This window comes from Eumetopias jubatus, unplaced genomic scaffold (genome assembly GCF_037043125.1).
Source record: "Eumetopias jubatus isolate StellerSeaLion01/CBP00866 unplaced genomic scaffold, mEumJub1_p1.0 scaffold_6, whole genome shotgun sequence".
NCBI classification, from domain to species: Eukaryota; Metazoa; Chordata; class Mammalia; order Carnivora; family Otariidae; genus Eumetopias; species Eumetopias jubatus.
In genome coordinates this window covers 94956502-94980660 of record NW_028274812.1, presented here as the reverse complement: position 1 = coordinate 94980660, position 24159 = coordinate 94956502, and the positions used below count along the sequence as shown (strand labels likewise).

General features: G+C 38.3%; 1 protein-coding gene across 11 annotated transcripts in view; it reads right to left on the bottom strand.

The window, feature by feature from the left end:
• DST (dystonin) overlaps positions 1-24159 on the bottom strand; it is a 478002-nt gene that overhangs the window by 205348 nt on the left and 248495 nt on the right. For 5 of the 11 annotated variants that reach the window (XM_088024332.1, XM_088024333.1, XM_088024335.1 and 2 more), the window contains exons 6-9: positions 17838-17927; positions 17205-17303; positions 15503-15580; positions 13299-13391 (exon numbers count right to left, since the gene is read on the bottom strand). In XM_088024332.1, the coding sequence (XP_087880458.1) occupies positions 13299-13391; positions 15503-15580; positions 17205-17303; positions 17838-17927 (360 nt within the window). The remainder of the gene's footprint in view (positions 1-13298; positions 13392-15502; positions 15581-17204; positions 17304-17837; positions 17928-24159) is intronic. The other 6 variants (XM_028097751.2, XM_088024338.1, XM_028097753.2 and 3 more) reach the window with 2 other exon arrangements.

Genomic DNA, 24159 nt, shown 5'->3' with positions numbered 1-24159 from the left:
AACCAATACAAGCTCCAAGAATTGGTTATTCCTAGGGTTATTTCTGGTCTAAAAGGTTGACAGAATTTTAAGCTAATTATGGAGTTAGAGGAATATACTGTCTGACAAATAGGTATTCAGGAAATATTTGCTGAAGATAGAGTGAGAGGATGAGTGGAGTTGGGGAGACAGAAGGGGGCAGTGTACTCCACTTGGGCAGAATGGTTTATGCCCAAAGGAAAAAAAGAAATGCCATGTTATAAATTTTGAAACAACATATAGCTCTTCTAGTCAGCAGACGGTTACAAAGTATTTCCTCTTTTCCACAGAAGCAGAAGACTGTAGTAAGATAGAAAGTATCAAGTACTTACAGTCTAATAAATCCTTTTCACATATATTATCTAATTTTTTTAAAGATTTATTTATTTATTTATTTATTTGAGAGAGAGAGAGAATGACAGATAGAGAGCATGAGAGGGAAGAGGGTCAGAGGGAGAAGCAGACTCCCTGCTGAGCAGGGAGCCTGATGTGGGACTCGATCCCGGGACTCCAGGATCATGACCTGAGCCGAAGGCAGTCGCTTAACCAACTGAGTCACTCAGGCGCCCCTCACATATATTATCTAATTTAATGCTCAAAACACACCACCCTGTTTCACAGATGTGGAAAATAAGACCTAGGTTAAATTTCAGTCTTCTGACACAAGATCTCATAAATTCTCTTCCCTCTGCTACATCAAATGTGTACTGACTCCCTACAACATTCCAGAAAGAGCTTTACCTATCAGTGAATCATCTCATTTTATAGAAGCAAAAACTGATCTTTTAAAAGAATTTATTTCTTTATTTTAAGGGCAGAGGGTGGCAAGAGGAGAGAGAGAATCTCAAGCAGACTCCCAGCTGAGTCTGGAGCCCAACTTGGGGCTCAAGCTCACGACCCTGAGATCATCACCTGAGCTGAAACCAAGAGTTGGATACTTCACTGATTGAGCCACCCAGGCACTCTGAAGCAAAAACTGATTTAAGGGACACACAGTAAATACAGAAATGATACCTAGTCAAACGTTCTTCCTTGCAGAACACAAAATAACTATTGGTTCAGAGAGGCTTGGACACAAGAGTAGTATCAAAGGAAATTCAATTCTTTCATATATTTTTGTTAAATACAAAAAAATAGAGTTTATACTCTATTTGAGAGAGTTCAGGTATGAATAAGAATGAAAGCTGCAGGCTGGAAAAGATGGATCTCAAAATTCTCCTACCTCTGGAGTCTCAACATAATTATTGCACAAGAAAAAGTGTAACGTTGGGGAGAAAGATTGGCACAGAGCTGTGGAAGGTGGTGACCTGTGTTCAATTCCTGACCACACCACATACTAGCCCTGTGGCCTCTCTGGGCCTCAGTTTCCTCTCATGTAAAGTACCTCCTCACAGAGATGCTGAGAGACTACAATGACACATGCACATGGTTCAGAAAAGCACCTGTCCTAGAGTGAACCATGGTGAGGACTATCGCTTAAACTCTTATTCACACTACCTGCCACTATAGTCAGGCAAAAGCAAATCCCATATTGAGTTTGTCAACACAGGCAAATATTTCCAAGCCAAGATGTTTGCTTCCAAAGACAACCTCTTCAAAGATGTTTTAACTACTTTGGCAGAAACAAATGTAATCAACACATTTTTAGTGAGTGCTTCCAAGTTTCAAAAATGTGTGAAAATGCTCCACAAAATATTTTTAACAGCAAAGATGGCATAAATATTTTGAAAATTCGATCTGGCTAAAACTGCCTCCTAAAAGGAAGAGTTAAATAGAGGATAAAAGCAAAAAGTTGATAAAGTTCAAGTGCTAAGGCTCTAAATTAATAGCAACCTTTAGCAAATGTTCATTTATTTCTTATTCAAATATGGGGGGAATATAACTATTTTTCTTGTACAGCAATGGTTTTAAAATTTTTCATGCCCTTCATTTAACTGAAAAGATCAAGGCATTGATAGAGAACCAAATTCTATGCAATTATTTTATAACTAAACTTTCACAGACTGATTATGAAATCCAAAAAACAACTAGCAATGTTGCTTAATTTAATGTTGTATTAATTTTAAAAAATAATAAGTATATTTTCATTTAAAAAGATGAAATGGTTCAGAAAGGAATGAGTTAGTCAACTGTAAAGCAAATGAACTTTGTTTTCAAAATCTGTAAACCAAACCTATCATATAAAAGGAAAAACATTCAGGTTTTATCCTAATGCTTGAATTCTTTTTTTTTTAAGATTTTATTTATTTATTTTGAGAGAGAGAGAGAGAGCACAAGCAGGGGGGAGGGGCAAAGGGAGAGGGAGAAGCAGACCACCGCCCCCCCCCCCAGCAGGGAGCCCAGCGCGGGACTCGAACCCAGGGCCCTGGGATCATGACCGGAGCCGAAGGCAAATGCTTAACCAATGGAGTCACCCTATCCTAGTATTTGAACCCTAAGTAAGAGTTCTGTAGTCTAAGATTCATAAAAGACTTGGCTTAAAGAAAAGAATATCAAAGAATTATATTTCAGTGAGTTTGAATATTAATGTATTCTAATATTTTGAGATGGTTCTCAATTTTTTTAAATCTTTATAATATAAAAGTCAATTAAAAAAATTAAACTCTTGGGGCACCTGGGTGACTCAGTCATTAAGCATCTGCCTTCAGCTCAGGTCATGATCTCGGGATCCTGGGATCGAGCCCCATGTCGGGCTCCCTGCTTGGGGAGAGCCTGCTTCTCCCTCTCCCTCTGCCCACTGCACCCCCTGCTGTGCTCTCTTTCTCTCTGTCAAATAAATAAAATCTTAAAAAAAAATTAAATTCTTCATTATGTAGAGATTGATAATATAATTTGCGTAATATCCACACTCCTTATTTCTCATCCTTCTCTCCTTGGCTTATTCCCTTGGTTACTGCACTATACATTGGCAATTCACCAGAGGATTAAAAGGAACATAAGAATAGTTCAGTTTTCATTAGTTAATATGGCCACATGGTGGAAGGTGGTGACCTGGGAAGTTAAAGTTATTCATGATTATCATCTCAAAGGTCTAACTTTCAGGTGACTAAGTTTACAGTCATGGTCCCTGTCATTTGTTTTAAACAAACAATGGGACATACTGCACGTAGAAAAGAGCTGTATTTTATTTCTCTCAGAGTGCCTTGTTTTGGTTCAATATATAACAGGTACATCATAAGTGCTTAATAGAGGAATAAAAGAAGGGAGAGATGGAGGAAGGGGTGAAAACAGTAAACAAAATGGTATGCAGTTATATACATGAATTCATAGATATTTAGAAGTGAAAGGGATGTATATGGGGAAAAGTGGGTAACTTGTAACAGGTAAGAGTGCAGCTTGGTAGATATCTGGGTGAACCCCAAGCTCTTCCACTTACTGGTTGAGTGATTTAAGCAAGTTATCTAACTTTCTGGAGGTTCAGTATCCTCCTCTGTAAAATGGAGCCAAAAATAAAACTCTTTCATAGGCTTGCTCCAAAGATTAAATATCATAATGGTGGAGTGTCTGGCATATAGTAGGACTCAATGAATACCATTATTATTAACAGTAGTATCATGATCTAGTCCAATATCCTCCTTCTCTAGAAAATGAAATGGAGACTTAAAGAAATGGGGGGGGGGATTAAAAAGCTAAGTCATACAGCCCTCTGGAGCATAGACTGACTAGAACTCAGACCTCCTGCCTTCCGGGCCCATAATCCACACTGCTTATCAGAAAAGCTACCTTGAGAAGAGGACGAGATACAAATGCCAAGCTGGGGTGACAATGGTTCCCAAAATTTCTTGTTTTTAAGCAACATGTAAGAGGGTGACTAAAACATAATGCCATGTTCTCTCATGCCCCACCAGAAGATACTCTGATCAAGTTAAATCACGGGTAAGGCGTTTCCAATAAGCATTCCAGATAATTCTACTGCAGAGACTCTGGAGTCACGCTTGGAAAAGCACTGCTATAGAAGAGTAACAAGTGCCCTATTCCTAGTCTTGGCCATTAGAATCATCTGTGGAGCTCGTCCCTAATCTGTTACATTAGAATCACTGGTGTGACATCCAGGCACCTGTAATTTGTAAAAAGCTCCTCACGTGACACCTTACATGTGGTCAGTTAGAGAAACAATGGCCTATAAACAGAGAAAACAACCAGCTTTGCTGAAATCAATGTAAGAAGACTAGAAAGAGGTGGGATTTGTGAAACTAGAGAAGTAAGAATGCTTTGTGGGAAAAGCTCAAGGGCAAAGGTTGGAGACCTTGTCACAAGGTACAGGAAGCACGTGAGTCTTAGACAAATAAGACATCTCTCAAGTAGGTGACTGCAATGACCTCATTACTCCCTGTCCCCAACCATGGCCTGCTTTTGCCACCTCTAACACTCATCCTTCATAGATGAACATCAACTCCTATAAACATCAAGCCCTGCTCTGACCTCACAGCAATATCCTTCAAAACTGACAAAGTAGTTTGCTGAGTAGTTCAACTCGGCTCCTGCCATATACTGTGTTGCTTTAAGGACATGACTTAACCTTAGTTCTGACTTCTTCATTCTATTAAAGAAGAACTATTCTGCCTATTCATACAGTTGTTAAGATAAAAGACACAATGTGTCTGAAATCCTTTTTCCAATTCCAAAGCAATACACAAATCTAAGGTACTCCTTTTTTATTTATTTACAACTCCTGACCCTAGTCAAGATTAACCCGATTATGAGATTTCATTCAGTAGGCACTCAAGGAGGCGCTGGCTGAACGACCTCCACAGAGCCCTGCGCCTGCAAGAACACTCTAGGTCAGCACAGGAATTTAAAGAGGAGGTAGGCTGGTCACCTATACTAGAAATGATAAACTGCACAGGACCAGGGAAGTTTAAGTCAGAGGACTGAACTAATTCAAAGGTTAAGAAAAGCTCAGAGAACTCTACACTATTCTACTGGGAGGTTAAACTCAAAGTCATCAACCCCAAACCTGCAGAAAACTGACCAAGAGAAAGAACAGATGTGACAGGGAAGATATGAAAAAGATCTTGAAGGAGCAAATAAGGAAGGAATGCTGGCTAACCCTGAGATGTAATGCTAATAAAGGGGCTAAGTGCCCTCATTTGCGTTTAATTCTCCAATAAAAAATGCAAAAGCCAATGCAAGATAAAGAGTTGTGTGCATAGTTCTAACCAAAGGTAATTGAGCAAACAGAATCAAACACCTCCAAGGTTAACAGGAAGTATGTCCTACGGGGAGTACCTAAGCTGTTGGTTCTGATTCTTTGTAAGCTCCAGAATGAAGAGTCTTTATCTGGACTGCAGGGAAGTAAGACGTCAAACTCCTCAGATAAATAATGACTATCCCATTCAGCTTTTACCCTAGAAGATATGAGGCTTTGTTAAGTACTTCCATATCACAATTATTTAACAAATCTAACTGGCAGGTTTGTGTCTTCTTAGAACACATATATTTTCCACTGAAGTTTCAAAAATCTACACCAATTAAAAGGGTTAAAATCCTTGGCATGAGAATAAAACAAAAAAAGACTTATGTACCACTTAGGAAACAGATTTTAAGAATTCCCATTATTGAAAACATGTAAGGCTTACAAGAAGCCATATTATACACACACACACACACACACACACACACAAAAAAAAAAAAAAAACAGCTGGAAAACATGGAGCAAAGCAAGTGGTTTCATTCCTAAACACAGAACAGCTAAGTAGTTTCCTTTTGCACTGACACAGACTCTATGCTTTCTTTTCAAAATGTAACCACTGAAAAATGTAAATCTAAGGGCTGACATACTATTGGCAAGGCATGGCAGTATACATACACGGGAAGAGCTTCCCAGAGCTCCACAGCCAAGGCCCACGAGGATCATGCACACTGACCCTGATAAAACCTCATTCTGTTGCTATGCAAATGATCTCCGCTGACCTCGCCAAGACTTTTTAACATCACATACCAAACTTATGTCCAGGGTTTTTGTTAAAAGACAAAGTGAGAAAGAGCTGAAAGACCATCCACTCCCACCTAGTAACATGTAGAAGCTGTCTAGGTAATGCATGTCTCAAGCAAGTAAATAAATATTCAGTTACATTTTAAAGACAAGTGAAAACCGCAGAGAAGTAACTTGTCTAAAGCTAAATATCAGTGTTAGGAATAAAGATCTCAACTTCCTGGAAGTCAGTGTCATACTGAAATTCCTAGGACATGCTGCCCAAATGATTTCTGATTTTAGATGGGGGCTGGGGAATAACTCATGTAACAAACAAAAGAGATTTGGGCGATTTCATCTGTGATACCCACCCCAACACACACACACACACACACACACACACACACACACACACACAATTAAAAGCAATTATGTGAGTGTTCCTGTGCATGAAAACTGGTAGAGAACTGGCATTGGCTTTTCAAACTTATGGATCAGCAAGTCAGTACTGACTGATAATTGTACTGTATCCTCCCAACATCCATCATGAAACTATTATCTTCTCGTGACTGTTTTCTGATGCAATTTTTGCCTACACTGCAGCTAAGTTTCCAAAGGCTCTTCCATTGGAAAAGTCAAGGACCGTGAACTAGAGAACTTCAAAAGATGTGCATTGTCTCAAGGCGATGCTTTTCTAAGTCTTCCAACAAAAACGTACGGGGGCTTAAATTTAAATGCGATCAAAGAAATGCAGATATCATAGAAAATAAAAATCATACTAATCAAACCTAAGGTTACAAATAACAAAATGTACCAAGAAATCTCCAACTTTCACATAAACTAATATGAAAACTTTGACAAATTACAGAACCTCAGTCGGATATAATAAGTACCTGAGTCCTTATTTATACCTTAAACTCAGACTCCACGTTTCACTTACCTCATTTCCATCTGTGTCCTTGGAAACAGAGGACACATTGGTACAGAGGGAATGACATCTCTTTTTTTCAAAGCAAAAATGGTACATGTCATGAGGGCAAAATCTCTCAGTGTTTTGCTTTCCTTGAACACTGCTATAATTTTTTGATGGGTCTTCAGAAAACCCACTTTTTTCAAATCTCTCTGTACCATAGTGAATGGAACTTAAGCTGGCTGCCTTTCGTAACGTTAAAACATCAGTTTTCCTTTGGAATGTTATTTCTCTCCTGTTGGCATCATCTAAATGTTCCTTCCTCTTTGCACAATATGGAGTGCTGTCCTTTTCTGGAATCCTTTCCTCCAGGTCACTAACTTTTGCTTCTGTGTCCCTGTCATTAGCAGAAGTGTCCCCATGGTAAGACAGATCTCTTGCAGCACTCGGCACCAGTTTCTGTTTCACACCATCAACTAAAACTTGTGTCTTCTCTTGCGGAATCCCATCTTCCAGTGTGGGGTCTGGGGCAGCGGAGTCCTCCCGTACCAGTCTCCTGGGTAAAAGAGCTCGCTGTTCTTCTGAGAGCTGAATGCCACTCTTCTTGCCTTCATTTTGCTTGTTTGGCTCTACTGACTCTGTGTCGCCTACAGTTGTCTTGATCAGCTTTCTCCTGAAATATTTTCTTCTGGGAGAGTATTTTTCAGGGCTCAAAGGAGTTTTGGCAGGATCTAAATACTGTTCTTTCTCGGCTCTGACACATCCACAGACATTCCCCATTTGATTTGCAGGAAATCACAGTTCCACAGATTAACTCATTTCAAAATCCAGGGCTTCCTTCGATCTTCTGCATTAAGCCTGAAAATTCCACTCTGATCTCTAATTCCTCAGACTTCATGACCATCCTCTTCAGCATGAGGCCATTTTGCTTATGAGAAAAGCGCACGCAAGAAATACCATGGCATCTTGCCCAGCTGGGTCCCTGTGTCTCATTATACACCGTGGCTTATTTCTGGCCACCAATCCTCTTAGACAAACATTACGGCTCACTGTAAAATTATAATGCTGATGAGCTTTCAAGGCAAACCTTTCGCTTTATCATACAAGAAGACTCTGACCCTCAGTTTAACTTTCAGTTTTCTGAAATGCAGTTTACACTACCAAAGTTTGCATTAACCTTTGAAACTATTGGTGGTTCAACAAATCGGAGAGCAAACAGAAAGCAAATACCAGTCAGGAGTCATTTAGCAAAATGCCTTTCTAAAGTAGTTTCAGGGAGTCTCTAACGTATAATTTTTTTCTTAAGAAACACCAACTAATTCTGGTACTTGCAAAGAAAAGGGGGGCTTAAAAATCTCTGTAAATTATACTAAAACTTTTTCAAAACAGCAACCATTGAAAAACAAAAACAGGATGATTCAACAGCTGAAGGAGAGATAATAAATGCTAAATTCCTAAGATACTCGATAAAAATTGTTTCTAAAATCAATCTCATAGGGGTGCCTGAGTGGCTCAGTCGGTTAAGTGTCTGCCTTCGGCTCAGGTCATGATCTCAGGGTCCTGGGATTGAGTCTGGTATCAGGCTCCCTGCTCAGCAGGGAGTCTGCTTCTCCCTTCCCTCTCCCTCTGCCCCTCCCCCTCCCCTCGTGCTCCGTCTCTCTCGCTTTCTCTCTCTCAAATAACTAAAATCTTTAAAAATAATAATAAAGTAAAAATCATAAAATAGTTTGTAATATTTTTCATATTATGTAATAGAATTTTTCATATTTCATATTACATTTTCATATGCCATTACATTTTCCAAGCCATTTTCCTTATGTAAGCATTAGGATTTTCACATAAGCAAACTGATCAGTTTTATGATTTGAAGCATGAAATGCTTAGCCGCCAGAAGAAACACATAAACGTGTTTCTTATACATGAATGAAGGCAGTTAAACTTCGTAGGTAACTCTTATAATTGTACCCTAGTTAAATATTTAATTTAATTTTACTAGGGCCTTGCTAAAAAAAAAGAGTAAGTCAATATGGAGCCTGATTATCCAAGGTGTGCATATTTCTAAAACTGAGTCATAGATATGGTAAAAAGAAAATTAGTATGGCATGACTGGACTTACACGTAAGCAGGTATCATTTGACTAAGTGGAAAAACATGATAATTGCCATTCTCTAGGTAGTCTTTAGACTGATCACAAGATGGAACTCATTATACTTTTCTAAATAAGAATATTCAATTAAACAGTCAAGTTAGCAATGCTGCCGATACTAGTCAATGATAGGCCTGCATGATGATTAATCACTGAAAGAAAAAAATTAAACAATCTCTAATGGCAAAGCTGAATCCTAAAAGACACAATGGCAAAAACAAAGCCTCAGATTTGGGTTCATTTTTAATTTTATTTTCATGTCTTCATCTGCAATGGAACATTATTCATGAGAATGTAAAACCATAATGGCTGGTTTTTGTACTGGCAAGATAAAGGTTGAACTACTGATGTGCATCCCAACCGCCCTTCCCTCCAGCTCCCTCCAAACTCACCAACTATCCATTCCCAGGCCATCGCACACTGCCTCTCCCAGAAATGGCCCAACTTTAGTCTCCGCCTGGTAGCTGGCACTCATCCTGCAAAGTCTATCTCTAGTATCAGTGAAAATGTCTCTAACACCTTCCTGATTCTATCACAACATTCCCTCCTCTCCATCCCTTATTTATACTGCAATTGATTCATCACCAGTAGATTATATTTATGAACATTCTCCCAATAGACACAACAACATACTTCATTATCCTAGCATCTCTGGATCTAGCATACGGTAGCTACTGATAGGGGACTACCTACTGATAATGCTTACCTTCAGGAAGCCTGACTGGAAAAGAGATTCAATTTGTGATGCTTGTAACAAATATTTTTTAAACAATAAATTGATCTTCTGAAATCACTTCCCTTATTTATGTAAAGTATAGAGAAAAAAAAAAAAAAGCCCAGTCACTTTGAGTGAGGATGATTACCACTGCTATAAATAGCCTTCTATTTTGGCATAACCAGTAAAATCATTCTAATCTTAAATTATCATAGTACTAAGAAAAGATATTTCATTTAAATAAGAAGGAATATTTTTATTTTACCAAAACATTGTTATGTTCCACATTAAACAGACCTGGATCTAAATTCTAAATACTGGTGATAAATTAACAGTCATAATATCTTGTCATCTGGGTTCTAAAATACATGGGATTCCATATTATGCCATAAGATCATTAGGATTATATTAGAAGTACTTTCTGTGGCTGGTCTTCCCTTTTCCTCCAGTGACGAAATGCAAAGAGTTTAATACATAATTTTTTTGAATGACCTTTTGCTTTAAACTTCTTCAAACTTAGGATCTAATTCCTAACCATTTACTCACATTTTGGTCTGTCATTTTCTGGTCTCTGCTCCCAGTCGCTTGGGAGTTGTTTCTTCCAAGGTCTCCAATGTCCTCCTTCTACGTAAAACTAGTTCTCAGTCTTCATTTTCTCACTCTCTTCAGTGCCATTTCATACTGCTCACCATTCCTTTCTACTTGATATTCTCTTCCCTCTGATTCAGCAACACTACGTTTTCTTGTTGTTCCATCCATCTCTCCAAATGTTCTGTTCTTTTCTGTTTCCCCAGATGGATCTTCTTCCTCCTGCACCCCAAATCATGGGCCTTCCTCAGATGTCTGTCCTTAGCTCTCAGCTCTTCTCCACACATGCTGTTTTCTTGAATCCTCTGAAGATCCCTTCTCTCTGATGGACTCAGTGACCACTTTTATACTGATAAGTCTAAGTGTATTACCCGTAGCTGACTTCCCAGCTCTGCTCATATATCTCCAAGTGCTCAGCACACAGATGCACAGGACGCCCAGCAGGCCATCAAACCACCCAGATGGTCATTCTTCATTCTTTCTCCCCTGACCATCACCCTGTTTCTCTCAGTTGTCTGCTGGTTTGTTGTTTGTTTTATATCCCAGGCTGAACAGTTCAGAGTCATCTTTAATCCTGCTCCTTCATCCTCTGCCCTGTTGCCAAGTCCATTCCTTTCTTCCTTCAAAATGTCATCCCTTGGATTCAGTTTTCCATCCCCACCTGAGTTCTGGCCTTTATCACTCCACTCAGAGATTACCACCTCAGCTTCTTAGCTTCTACCTCCCTAACTACAGACCCTGCTCGTTTCAATCTGTTTTTTGTAAAACTGATAGATTCAGTTTCCTAAAACATTATTTTTCAAGTTCAGATTGGTTAAGGGATGTACCCAATGTCATCAACTGCCATAAGTAAGAGTCAATGGTGCCACTTAAGCTCTGCCTCCTGCCACAGCCTGGGTGCTTTCCTCGGCCCCAAGTGCTCAAAGTCCAGACACAGCCTGTCTCACAGCTCTGTTGGTAATGATGGGACCAGCTTCCTGCTCCAATAGGCCTTTAATCTTCCCATGTGGAGTTCCTGCAGTTTCAACCCTGCTCAAAGTTCTGGGACCTGATCCACTGAGGACTGATTAAAGGATCCCTGAAAATGCTGCTGAGGACATCCATATGAAATCTGCTTTTCAGCCAGCAGTTCTACTTAGTCTTTACCCAATTCTAGAAACAAGGTCTGGCTCCATGCCCAAATCCCTGCCTTGGTTTAATGCTCAGTCCCCTAGTTCCCTGAGGAAGGGCTGCTCTAGTAATGGGGGCCCTCAGATCTTTAGGGTCCTGCCCCCAGCCCCTGTTACTAGATCTCCCTGATAGCAAAAGCCCAGCTGAGGGAACATTTACCTGTATTAGCTAGCCTGTAGTCTGGCTGGTGACACCTCATTGCCGGAGTCTCCTCCAAACTCCTACTGCTACAATTTTGATCAGCTGCCTGTTCAGGTCCTGGAAACTACCTAGATTCTAATTCCTACAGCTCTCCATCCCTGTCAGATTTATCCTGTTCCCAAATGAGCTCCAGGTACACTATTTTCCTTAAATCCCAGAAAATTTTTACAAATTAAGAAATAAGTCTTACTCCTCTCATGATTTGGTTTAAAACCTCAGCTCCTTTCTGAAGCTGGCAATCTACCTCTTCCTCCTTCAAGGTTTAACTGAACAGTAGTCAATCAGTATGATTTGCTGCATGCCTACTATGGGTCAGGCTCTGAGTTGCACATAGAACACTGCATAAGCAGGAAAGTGGGTAATAAACTAAAGCACGTTCCTGAGTTAGAATTCACCTTAAATCAAATAAAGATGATTTTTTTCAAAATGCATCGTTTTACAAAAAAGTAAAACTCCAAATCAGCCCTCAATGAGCACAGATGGATTAGATAAATCATAGTAAATTAATCTGCATTTACTCAGGGCACCTGGGTGGCTCAGTCGGTTGAGCCTCAGACTCTTGGTACCTGATCTCCCAGTGGTGGGACCAAGCTCCTCCCGGGCTCCACTCTCAGTATGGAGTCGGCTTCAGATTCATTCACCCTCACCTTCTGCCCCTCCCTGCTCCTGCGCACGCTCTCTCTCTCAAATAAATAAATTCAATCCTTAAAAAAAAATAAATCTGAATTTACGCTTCCCAAATCTAGTTTGAGAAAGCACAGCTCTACACAAAATACGGCTACTTCTAATTCAGGAGATCCCTTTATGAAAATTATACTGCCATCTAGTGTCTGTCAACAGGAAAAACTAGTTCTCAGCTGAGAAACAAGAATACCAACAAAAACCATTCTAAGTAAAGAATGAATCACAAAATGTTCATGTATCTAAGCCAAGTGATACTGTCCAATAAACAAAAGAAATGTGTCTGCATTCAGTAAAAAGAAATCTTTGTCTTCCAACACTGAGACTGAAACCACTTAAAAGCAGGAAGTTGAGCAAAAATCAAAATGGCTACATTAATGCCTAAGGGAGGCTTGATTTTAAACTAAGTTACCTTTTTACTCTCTTCCACAAACCTTCTCTCCTCCCTTCTTATACTTTTGTTTCAGGAACAAGGAACCACCTTGAAAACATGATGAGGGTGGCTAGCTGCATGTACACAATTCCTGTGGAAACCAGCTAGATTCTGTATTTCCCTATAAAACCCCGGAGCCTCTTCCTCCAGGCGGGCTTGCAGTTTTGGAGGCCTTAGCCTGCTGCAGCCTCCTTTGCCCAGCAAAGCAATAAAGCTATCGTTCCTCTCTATAACCAAACTCTTGTCTTCGCATTACATATTTCAGCTCCCGAGCACAGGTGGGTTTTCAACAAGATTACAAGCATCATCTTATAAACTCATTGATACCAGGAAACAGGGTACCAGGTTCACAGGCAGTATGTTACTTGAAAGGAAACATTCAAATATATTGTTTAAGAAAAGAAGCCTGAAATTTATTTTCTTCCATAGGACATAAATGCATAATTCATTCTTCATATCAACTACTTGTAAATCAGCAATGAGAGGCTAAAAGAAATGACAATTAAGAAAAATTAAGCTTACCTGAAAGTGCAAAATTATTGTCCATATTAATCCCAAAGTCAACTTGGGATTTCCATCTGTTATGTCATCATTTCTAATATTCACTAATTTCACCTGCGTTATATGAAAAGAAAAGATAAAGCTAACTTTTTCAAACCAGCACACAAATTACCTTTACCTACATAAAAACAATTCTAAATTACACAAAGAAAAAATCGAAGTGATCTAAATAACAGTAATCCTCAAAATACTGTTACTCCCTATCTCCACTCATTTTAGACTGCAAATTATAGAGTAACCAAAAAGGAAAAAACAAGTGTTACTTTGGCTTTTCTTTTAGAACAAGTATTAAAAGTACTCACTTCTCTGGGGGGTGGGAGGGATGGGGTGGCTGGGTGATAGACATTGGGGAGGGTATGTGCTATGGTGAGCGCTGTGAATTGTGTAAGACTGTTGAATCACAGATGTACCTCTGAAACAAATAATACATTATATGTTAAAAAAAAAAAGAAGAAGAAGATAGTAGGAAGGGAAAAATGAAGGGGGGGAATCGGTGGGGGAGACGAACCATGAGAGATTATGGACTCTGAGAAACAAACTGAGGGTTCTAGAGGGGAGGGGGGAGGGGGAATGGGTTAGCCTGGTGATGGGTATTAAAGAGGGCATGTACTGAATGGAGCACTGGGTGTTATATGCAAACAATGAACCATGGAACACTACATCAAAAACTAATGATGTAATGTATGGTGATTAACATAATAAAATTTTTAAAAAGTACTCACTTCTCAAGAGAAAAATACAACTCAAGTTGAGAATTCTTAAATACTTGAGATTTTAAAATTAGATATAATTTTGTCACTTGAAAATAAGCTTTATTTTACTCTTACCATTAAGAAACTGTTCTGAACCATAAAATAGTTCTGAACCATAAAAGTTTAATAACTTTCTCATACTTCTGTCACAAAGTGGGGAAAAAAAATCTAGCAACATTTTTCTATTTATCTACCATAAATTGTTACCAAGATAAATAAATATATGTCACTGGACATTTGGAAGGCTGCTCAAATATAAAAATAACAACAACACTTATTAACTATCAAATAACCAAGCTTATTAACTATCAAGTTATGCATTTTTAGGTAACCAAAGACAGTAATGATACCTATCATTTATATCCTGGATAAAAATAATTAAATATCATGAATTAAATATGATAATAACTAACATCTTACTTCCTGGACAATACACTGCCAAAAACATTTCAGACAAGGAAACATAATTAACCATCAGCTCTTCTGGAAACTTCCACTAGAATTAAGAATATTAAGGTAAATAAAAATAACATTTAACCTATTCAAGCACTATTTATCAAAGTTTAAAAAATAAAAGCACTTTAATGTTCATAATAAACTAATGAATAATAAAAAATAGTGTTTACCTCTCCCCATTTCCCTCCCTTCCTTTTTCCCTTACTCGATTAACAAGCAAAATGTTGCCACCTCTGATTTCTCATTGTTTTCAGTAATTTTCCATTCTCCTGATTTTCTTTTTCTCCTTTTTTCTACTAACTGAAACATTACCAATACTTTGCCTTATACCTCTACAATACCACAATGCCACCAAATCAAGATCCCATCCAATATGGTGTTCATTCCTTAACATGATTTCTTCTAAAACCTCAAGCTACTTGGAGACTGTTGTCAGAAATATTATTTTATCTTTAACTACTTTTGATTACCCAATATTATTTCTATAAAAAACAAAATATTGCCTTACCACTACTAAGTATTAAAAATGTTTACACTAAGTTTTTTTAAGTATTATATAAACTTTTTTTAATAAAATAATTTTATACACTAAGTATAAATAATAAAGTATTGCTCCACTACTAAGAACTGTTCATAGGCATTCTTAACATTCTGTTGCTACTAAAATGTCATTAAGCTTCCTAGGCAAAGCATTCCAATTCTAGCAGAAGGAAAATCAGTAGCTCTTATTCAGATGGAAATGCAGCCACTTATAATTCCTCTGGGCTTACACCTACTATTAACTTCTTTTTCTTTGGAGCAAATGTTTGAACATATTTTTAAATATTTGTCTCACAAAACCACAAACTTAATCATTATAATTCACAAATTTAACCTTTTTATTCCCTGACATGTTTCTATGTAGATTTACTCAGTCACATATGTTTATAAGATTATAGTCTTTGAAAAACATCATACCTGGCGTCTTTTCAAATAGTCAAGTGCAATTTGTACATTCTGTAGTCTGTGAAAACGCATCCGACCTTTTTCTCTGGGCTAAGAATAGAAAAATGCAGGGTATAAAAAACACAATAGTTTCTGATACCACTGACCATACTAAATACACTTATGATAAATATACCCTATAAATATACTTTATGCTCATCTTAACAAGTCAAAACAGTATTTACTATTCAGGTAAACCCATTAGATTTTTTTTAAAGATACTTTTATGATTTTGTATTAACTGAAATTGAATTTAAACAAGTAGGGATTTATCTGAATATGTTTTATTTAAACATATGCTTTATTCTATATGTTTTATTTAAACAAAAGAAAAAAAGAAAATACCATAGAACATACAGACTTTTTATAGTCACTATACTACAATTCTAGCCTACAGTTTATTAGCTTTGGATGCACAGAAAGAATTAAATACCACTCCCCATTTTGCCTTAATAAACTCTATTGTTAAGCAGGTTTTTATAATTATATATGTATGGCATGTTAATGAAAATGAGGTAAAGTAGCATGCAATTAGTATAAAAATCACCAAGAGGGAAAAGACAGAGTTTTACTTAGTCACGATAGAGGAAGAGAGAAAAGCAATTAAAACCATATATTTCCTCTTTATTTTAGCTTTTTCACAAAATCGGTTGGACTCTAATAGTTTCACAATGCTTAGGGATGGACATGATTATTTACTGTCTCAGGAAAACTGACAGTCCATAATTCTTTTCCTTGATGCCATTTTCCTTGAGAAATGCTACAAGTTTGCAGAAGAAAAACATAAGGAGATAGAGCTGAGAAGATGCTTAACAAAAATACAAAGAATGGAGTTGAAATTTACCACATAAAATCTTCCAAAAGGAAGAAAAAAAAAAACTGACAGCTTAGCTTCTCAAATATGAATAGGTTATTGAAGCCAAAGGCACCATAATGAAACAGACAGCGGACTGCAGAATGGAAAAATAGGTTCTATGTAACAGGTAGAAATACTGTTGATGAATTCATCCACTGGATCCAAAAAAAAAAAAAAAAAGGCACAATTTCCAATGGAATTAGGGGCACTTGGGATATGGGTGACAAAAGAAGCATATCTGTCTTGCAAAGGTGGGCTGAAGTCAACTAAGTGTCATGAAGATGAAACAGCTCTGTGGGTTCTACCAGGACTCCAAATTTTAAAACCTTCCCCCCTTCTAAATAAAACAAGACATAGAAAATACATAAAGAATGTCCAAATACCTACTGCCAGTATGATTTAAAGCATAAACTTAAATTATAAATAAATTTCCATAAGTCCCTTCAAATAAGGCAATAGTTGCCACATTTGAAATATAAATTCCAGAAGTGGATTTGCATAAAAATTAGCAAGGCTAGTTGTCAAGATTTCCGTATTTATATAAAAGGTATATAAAATTCTTTAGCTAAAATACCATCATATAATTTAAGCACCTTTGTTCAATTACTGTGCACTGCACAGTAATGTACAAATAAATTTAAAGAGAAAATACTCCCTTCTCCAATTTTCTGGTACACACACAACCACCTCACTGTGGGTTTTGGTCCTTTCTCTAATTTTCTAAAAAGGAGCCCGAACCCGTGGGTTACATCTCTATCACGTTAGCGCTCAGCACACTGTCATGGCTAGGTTAGTCGAGTTACGGGGGCTGACACCTACCCCCTTATCCTCATCCTCCACATCCTCATGCTGTTCACATTCGCATGCTTCTGTGGCACTCACCAAACGTAAGGTCTTCAAAAAATCTCGCTCCCTTGGCTAATGAACATAACAGACAGAAGATAGGACAGCAAAGACACAAGACAGACCAGAAACGAAAAGAAAGAAGAGCATGAACAGAACATAATGAAGGAGAACAGGTAACCAAGAAGGGGAAGTAATGTTCACAAAAAAGGAAATGACACCTGTGGAATGGGTTAGACCATTTTTCAGAAAGCAATGTTTCTTTCTTTGCTTTTTGTGAGTCTTTTAATATGTGGTTATATTATGCATCCAATATCCGCTAAGCAAAAAAACCCCGAAGGTAAAAAAGAAGCAAGAACAAAAATAGTAGTTTAATTATAGAACGGATTATATAAGCAAAGTAATCAAAGTGCTTCAATCGCCCAAATTCACATCATTTGAAGTCTGAAAATGATTAGGAAGCTATCCAGAACTCTTTTTCAGGCAGAATTCACAGTGCAAAAAAGGTGAATGTGTCAAAAATCTGAACAGTGTCTACTGACAACACACTGGTCCCATGTGGACAGGATTACATGTTCTTCAAACTAAATTAAGAAATTTAAGACTTACCAAGGTATCTCCCGAAAGAACCTCTAAAAGGGAAATTAAATTGTGTCCATCCCTTAAGTCTTCATAGAGATCATTCACATGTTTTCGAACCTACAGAGAGAAAAGCAATTTAAACTTTTGGTCCTGAACCTGGGATCATCTTTAACACTCAGACAAGAACAGGGACAAGTAGAAAACATTCCTCATATGGTGTTCACTCTCACAGTGATATTTTCATTGTTACTCTCTCATTACTTAAAAACTAAACTTAGAATTTAAAAACCAAAAACTAAAAAAGAGCAAATTTCAAATTAATAACTCCTAAAGACACATAGAATTGTTATATTTTTAACATACGAGAATTAGTATAGGATTGGCCAACTACATGGGGTTACAATTTTTTAAATACAGGCAACGGCAGTGACCTTCATGATTCCTGGTGTAACAGCCAGGGCAACCTCAGCAGGAGGGGCAAGTTTTTACCCCTCCCCCCAACCTGAGTTGGTCTTCCTATTCTCTGTGCCACAAAACCCAGGATGCCAGAGACACACACTCTATACTTTAAAAATCTAGAAATATAAGCCAGGTGAAGGGTCCATGAGACTCTACATAATTACTATTTTTGAAACTTCCTTTTGAGTCTATACTTATTTCAAAATAAAAAGTTGTTAAAAATTCACATGCATCAAGTTGGAAAACCTCTGCCCAAATCCTCCCCTGTACAACATCAATCTTCTTGTGATGGACATTTTTTATAACCATGTTAACACTTAAACTAAAATAGCTTCTTCCTCCATTCCACAGGCCTGATTGAAGCTTGTGATTTTAAGAGCACAAACCATCAAAGATTCCCCAAAAGCTTTCTTCGGTCTGCCAAGGAGGGATATCTCCTGTAAATACTTGGCGTGCTGTAAGTTTTGTGCTGGAGAGACAAATGTCAAAGCAGGCTATTAAGATGGCTGTTCCACAGTGGTGGGTTGGCATGTTTCCATTTTCTCACCTTTTAGTGACTCTAGGCTGCGTTACTTTGTGCTGCTCTCAGGAAAGGAGCCAAGGAAGTGGTCTAGAGACAGACACAAGAACTCTACCTACATTACACATAGGGCACATGCCCTATGTGCTTGCCAGGTGGTGGAGTAAACTCTTAAAGGTTTTGTACATATGAGTCAAACTTTTTTGCACTTCCAAAATGTCAACTGAATATACAGCACAAAATAATACAAAGATCTAAAATATGATCAAAACTATCTGAATACATAACAAGCAAGAAAAGGCCTAATGGAAACTGGAAGGCAACTTTTTATGGTTGAGTTTTTCATCCTAAAAAACTTTAAATGCTATTAAGTTTTATCATCTTAGTTGACTATATACGTTTTGCAGTTTTTTTATTAGTGCCAGAAAATATTTTTGACTAATGAAGAAAAAATTCCCTTATGAGTTTCTTATCATAGTTATTAGTTCCTATGTGTTTTTGCCCAAATCACAGAACTTTTCAGTATTCAATTAGCTATCTATGTATGCATCATTAACTACAAATAATATAAGTATCAAACTTAGACTCAATAGCTCTAAATAACTGCTAATACCAATAATACCTATAAAAATGGCCAGTAACACTGAAAGTTAAATTATTAAAACAAGTGTTCCCATCTTCACAGACTGACATTTTATTCTGATTTCTTAATTCCCAAGAAATATCAGTTGAATCTTTGATGTCACAAGATAATGACACAAAAGTAAAATAAGGTTTAAAAAATACTTTATTTCCCTTAAAAAAAAAAAAAAGAAGAGCATATCATAACACATTTTGGGCAGTCCTAATTTAGAAAACCTATAAATATCAAAAAAAGGTTATGAAATGATTATACCTTCCATTAGAATATTTACCTTGGGATACCATTAAACGACAATCCCCTCAAGTCCTTAATTATATTTCAGAGATGAATCAGTTTTCAAGGATCTTCACAGGAACACATCTACTACATGCATGACACATATGCATGCAGATAAGCAACTTAGTGAAATGCGTACTAACCCTTACTTTTCTACTCACATATTAGAGCACTGTAAGAATTCCCTTAGTCCCATTCCAAAGTATAGTGTAATTTATAAGGCTAAGGAGCTACTTAAAAACAAGGCAGAAGAGCTCTGCTTATAAATTTCTGTACATGAGTGCATCTAAATCTATGTACTTCTCTATGTATCTCCAGTGTAACCAGAAAGCAGCCTAACTCTAAAAGGGTCTGAACCTAAAAGGGATCACAATTATATAAACAATATTATGTAGTTCCTGATCCTGGCCTAAACTCACAAAATAAATTACTTTATTGTATAGGTCTGACATTCTCAGCCCACAATCAGGATGAGGCCTCCTGTGAGGCCTCCTCACACAGCGCTGAGAATTCTGGGCTCTCCAGTCCACCATACCCGCCCACACCCGCCAAAGCCACATTTCAATCCACATCCATTTCCTATGTCATTCTCACTCCCAGACAGTTAAAGATGAAGTGTGATTCTGAACACGTATTTCATAGGAAAGCAATTTCACAACTTGCTTTGCCAGACAAAACTAAATCTTCTTTCTAACATCAAGGAAACCTTCCAAAACCAGGTGTCATTTTTCATCACCATATTTATGCAACAGTAAAGAAAAATTAAATTAGGGGAGCCTGGGTGGTTCAGTTGTTAAGCGTCTGCCTTTGGCTCAGGTCATGATCCCTGCGTCCTGGGATCGAGCCCTACATCAGGCTCCCTGCTCCGCAGGAAGCCTGCTTCTCCCTCTCCCACTCCCCCTGCTTGTGTTCCCTCTAACGTTGTCTCTCTCTCTCCCTAAAATAAATAAAATCTTTAAAAAAAGGAAAAAAAATTAGGCATGTGTAGAAAAGATAATAATAATAATATTAGGCCATGCAAAACCAAGTTAGGAAAAAAGAAAACATGTAATAAGGGAAAAATAATTAGGAGGCATGCACTGTAGTCTAGCTTCTGCTGCAGGTCTCATGAACTAGCACAAGGAGCCTAAACTCTCTAGGCCTCAATTTTCTCATCTGCAAAATAAAACGTTAAACACAAGGCCTCTAGTTCAAACTAGACAACAAAAATTCTATTATCTGAAAATAAAATTATCATTTTTAAGAAGCAATGTTGTCAACTTAAAAGAAAATATGTAAAATGGAAAGCTGTTTTTAAGTCTTATGGCTTAATTTCTTAAGAATTTTAGGAGAGGGATGCCTGTGGTGCAGTCGGTTGGACATCTGACTCTTGGCTTCAGCTTGGGTTGTAATCTTGGGGTCATGGAATTGAGCCCCACATTGGGCTCCATGCTCAGTGCCGAGTCTGCTTGGGACCGTCTCTGTCCCGCACCCCCCGCCCCATCTCTCTACAATAGATAAATAAATCTAAAAAAAAAAAAAAAGAATTTTAGGAGGAAATACACAAACAAACTAATTTAACTTCTGTAATGCCTGAAAAAAATGCTGAGGCTTTGTTTATCATGTAATACTGCCTATTTTTCTTGTCTCAAGTGATTATTCTGAGGGTTCACATAAAGACTATATATAAAAAATGCTACATAACTGCAAGATACCATGATCATCGCCTTTACCATCCAATGTGAAACAAATGTCACCATGATGAACAATAAATACAGTGATGCCTGGCTGGCTCAGTCGGAAGAGCATGCAACTCTTGATCTCAAGGTTGTGGGTTCAAGCCCCAGGCTGGGTATAGAGATTACTTAAAAATAAAACCTGAAGGGTGGAGCAAGATGGCAGAGGAGTAGGAGACCTGGATTTCATCTGGCCCCAGGAATTCAGCTGGATAGGGATCAAACCATTCTGAACACCTACGAACTCAGCAGGAGATCGAAGAAAAGAATAGCAACAACTCTCTGAACAGAAAAGCAACCACTTTCTGGAAGGTAGGATGTGCGGAGAAGTGAATCCAAGGCGATATTCGGGAGGATAGACAGCAGGGGAGGGGGCCTCTGTCAGCCACTTCTGGCAAGTGATAGAGCAGCGGAGCACAAAATCGGAACTTTTAGATGTCAGCTCCGGTGAGGGACGTTGCTTCAGTGGCTAAGCAGGGGGTGGAACCCTCGCGGGACAGTGTGGTCTCAGGACCCTCGGGGTCACAGAAAGACCAGGGGTGCCTGAGTGCAGCAGAGCTCCCAGGGATCGGACCAGGGAAGCCGGCTGCAGAGACGGAGCCGAGGCGCGGGCTCGCAGCTCCAGATTGCCATAAACTGTGATCGGGGACACAGTCAGGCCACTGCTCCTCCAGCAGGGACCCAACAAGCGGCAGTTCCAGGGAGACTCCCCTTCCTCCCATGGGAGGAGAGATGCAGGAGCCCACCACAGGGATCTGCTGGGTTTGGAGACTCCACACCTGGTCGTGTGCCAGAGATAGAAATGCTGGGTCACAGGCCGGGTGAGCACAGAGTGTGGCCGGAGACCGGGGAGATGGGAGTGATTGACTGCTTTTCTCTGGGGGCGCACTGAGGAGCGGGGCCCCGAGTTCTCGGCTCCTCCTGGGCGGAGATTGGGAGGCCCCCATTTTCGCTATCGTCCTCCAAAGCTGTACGGAAAGCTTGCAGGGAACAAAAGCTCCCGAGAGCAACCCCGAGCAGATTACTTAGCCCGGACAGAAAAGGACAGGGCAATTCCGCCTCTGGCAAAGACATTTGGGAACCACGGCAACAGGACCCTCCCCCAGAAGATCAGCAAGAACAGCCCGCCAAGACCAAGTTTACCGATCAATGAGAACGGCAGAACTCCACCGCTAGGGGAATACTGCACATAGAATTCACGGCTTTTTTATCATGATTCTTTAGTCTTTCAAAGTTAATTTTTTTAACTGTCTTTTTTTGAATTTTTCTTTTTCCCTTTTTCAACCAACATCTTATCAATCCCTTTTTTAGAAAAAAAAATTTATTTTTCATTTTTAGAGTCATATTCTATCCCTTCATAGTAGTTACCCTTACTTTTGTCATATATATATATAAGTTGTTCTCTCTTTAAAATTTTGAGATACAGTTTCTTCTAAAAGATCAAAATATACACTAAATCTCTAGAACAAAACTGTTCTAGTCTCCTGCCTGATCACATTCCCTCCCCTTTTTTTCTTTTTTTTTTAATCCTCTTCTTTCTTTTTTCAAACAACTTATCAATTCTTTTATAAAATTTTTTATAATTTTCATCTTTACAGTCATATTCCATCCCTTCATCATATCAACCCTTATTTTGTACATATATAACTCTTTCTTTCTTTAAAATTTTGGGAGGCACTTTCTTCTAACAGACCAAAATACACCCAAAATCTAGTGTGTGGCACTGATCTATGCACCAGCCTGATCATATTTAATCATATTCTGTTTTTTTTGTTTGTTCTGTTTTTGTTTATTTTTATCTTTTTCTTTTTCTTTTTTTTTCTCTTTCTTTTTTCTTTCTTTCCCTTTCTTTTCCCCTGGTTTCAGGTCTTTTCTGATTTGTTTAGAGTATATTCTCTGTGGACGTTGTTACCCTGTTAGCATTTTGTTCTCTCATTCATCTATTCTCCTCTGGACAAAATGACAAGATGGAAAAAATCACCTCAGCAAAAAGAAGAAGAGGTAGTACCGTCTGCCAGGGACCTACTCAATACGGACATTAGTACCATGTCGGCCCTAGAGTTCAGAATCATGACTTTAAAGATACTAGCTGGGCTTGAAAAAAGCATGGAAGTTATTAGAGAAACCGTTTCTGGAGAAATAAAAGCACTAAAATCTAACCAAGTCGAAATCAAAAAGGCTATTAATGAGGTGCAATCAAAAATGGGGGCACTAACTGCTAGGATAATGAAGCAGAAGAGAGAATCAGCGATATAGAAGACCAAATGATGGAAAATAAAGCTGAGAAAAAGAGAAATAAACAATACTGGATCACGAGGGCAGAATTCGAGAGATAAGCAATACCATAAGATGAAACAACATTAGAATAATTGGGATCCCAGAAGAAGAAGAAAGAGAGAGGGGGGCAGAAGGTATATTGGAGCAAATTATAACAGAGAACTTCCCTAATGTGGGGAAGGAAACAGGCATCAAAATCCAGGAGCACAGAAAACCCCTCTCAAAATCAATAAAAATAGTTCAACACCCCGACATCTAATAGTAAAATTTACGAGTCTCAGAGACAATGAGAAAATCCTGAAAGCAACTTGGGAGAAGAGATGTGTAACCTATAATGGTAGAAACATTAGACTGGCAACAGACCTATCCACAGAGACCTGGCAGACCAGAAAGGACTGGCATGATATATTCAGAGCACTAAACGAGAAAAATATGCAGCCAAGAATACTATATCCAACT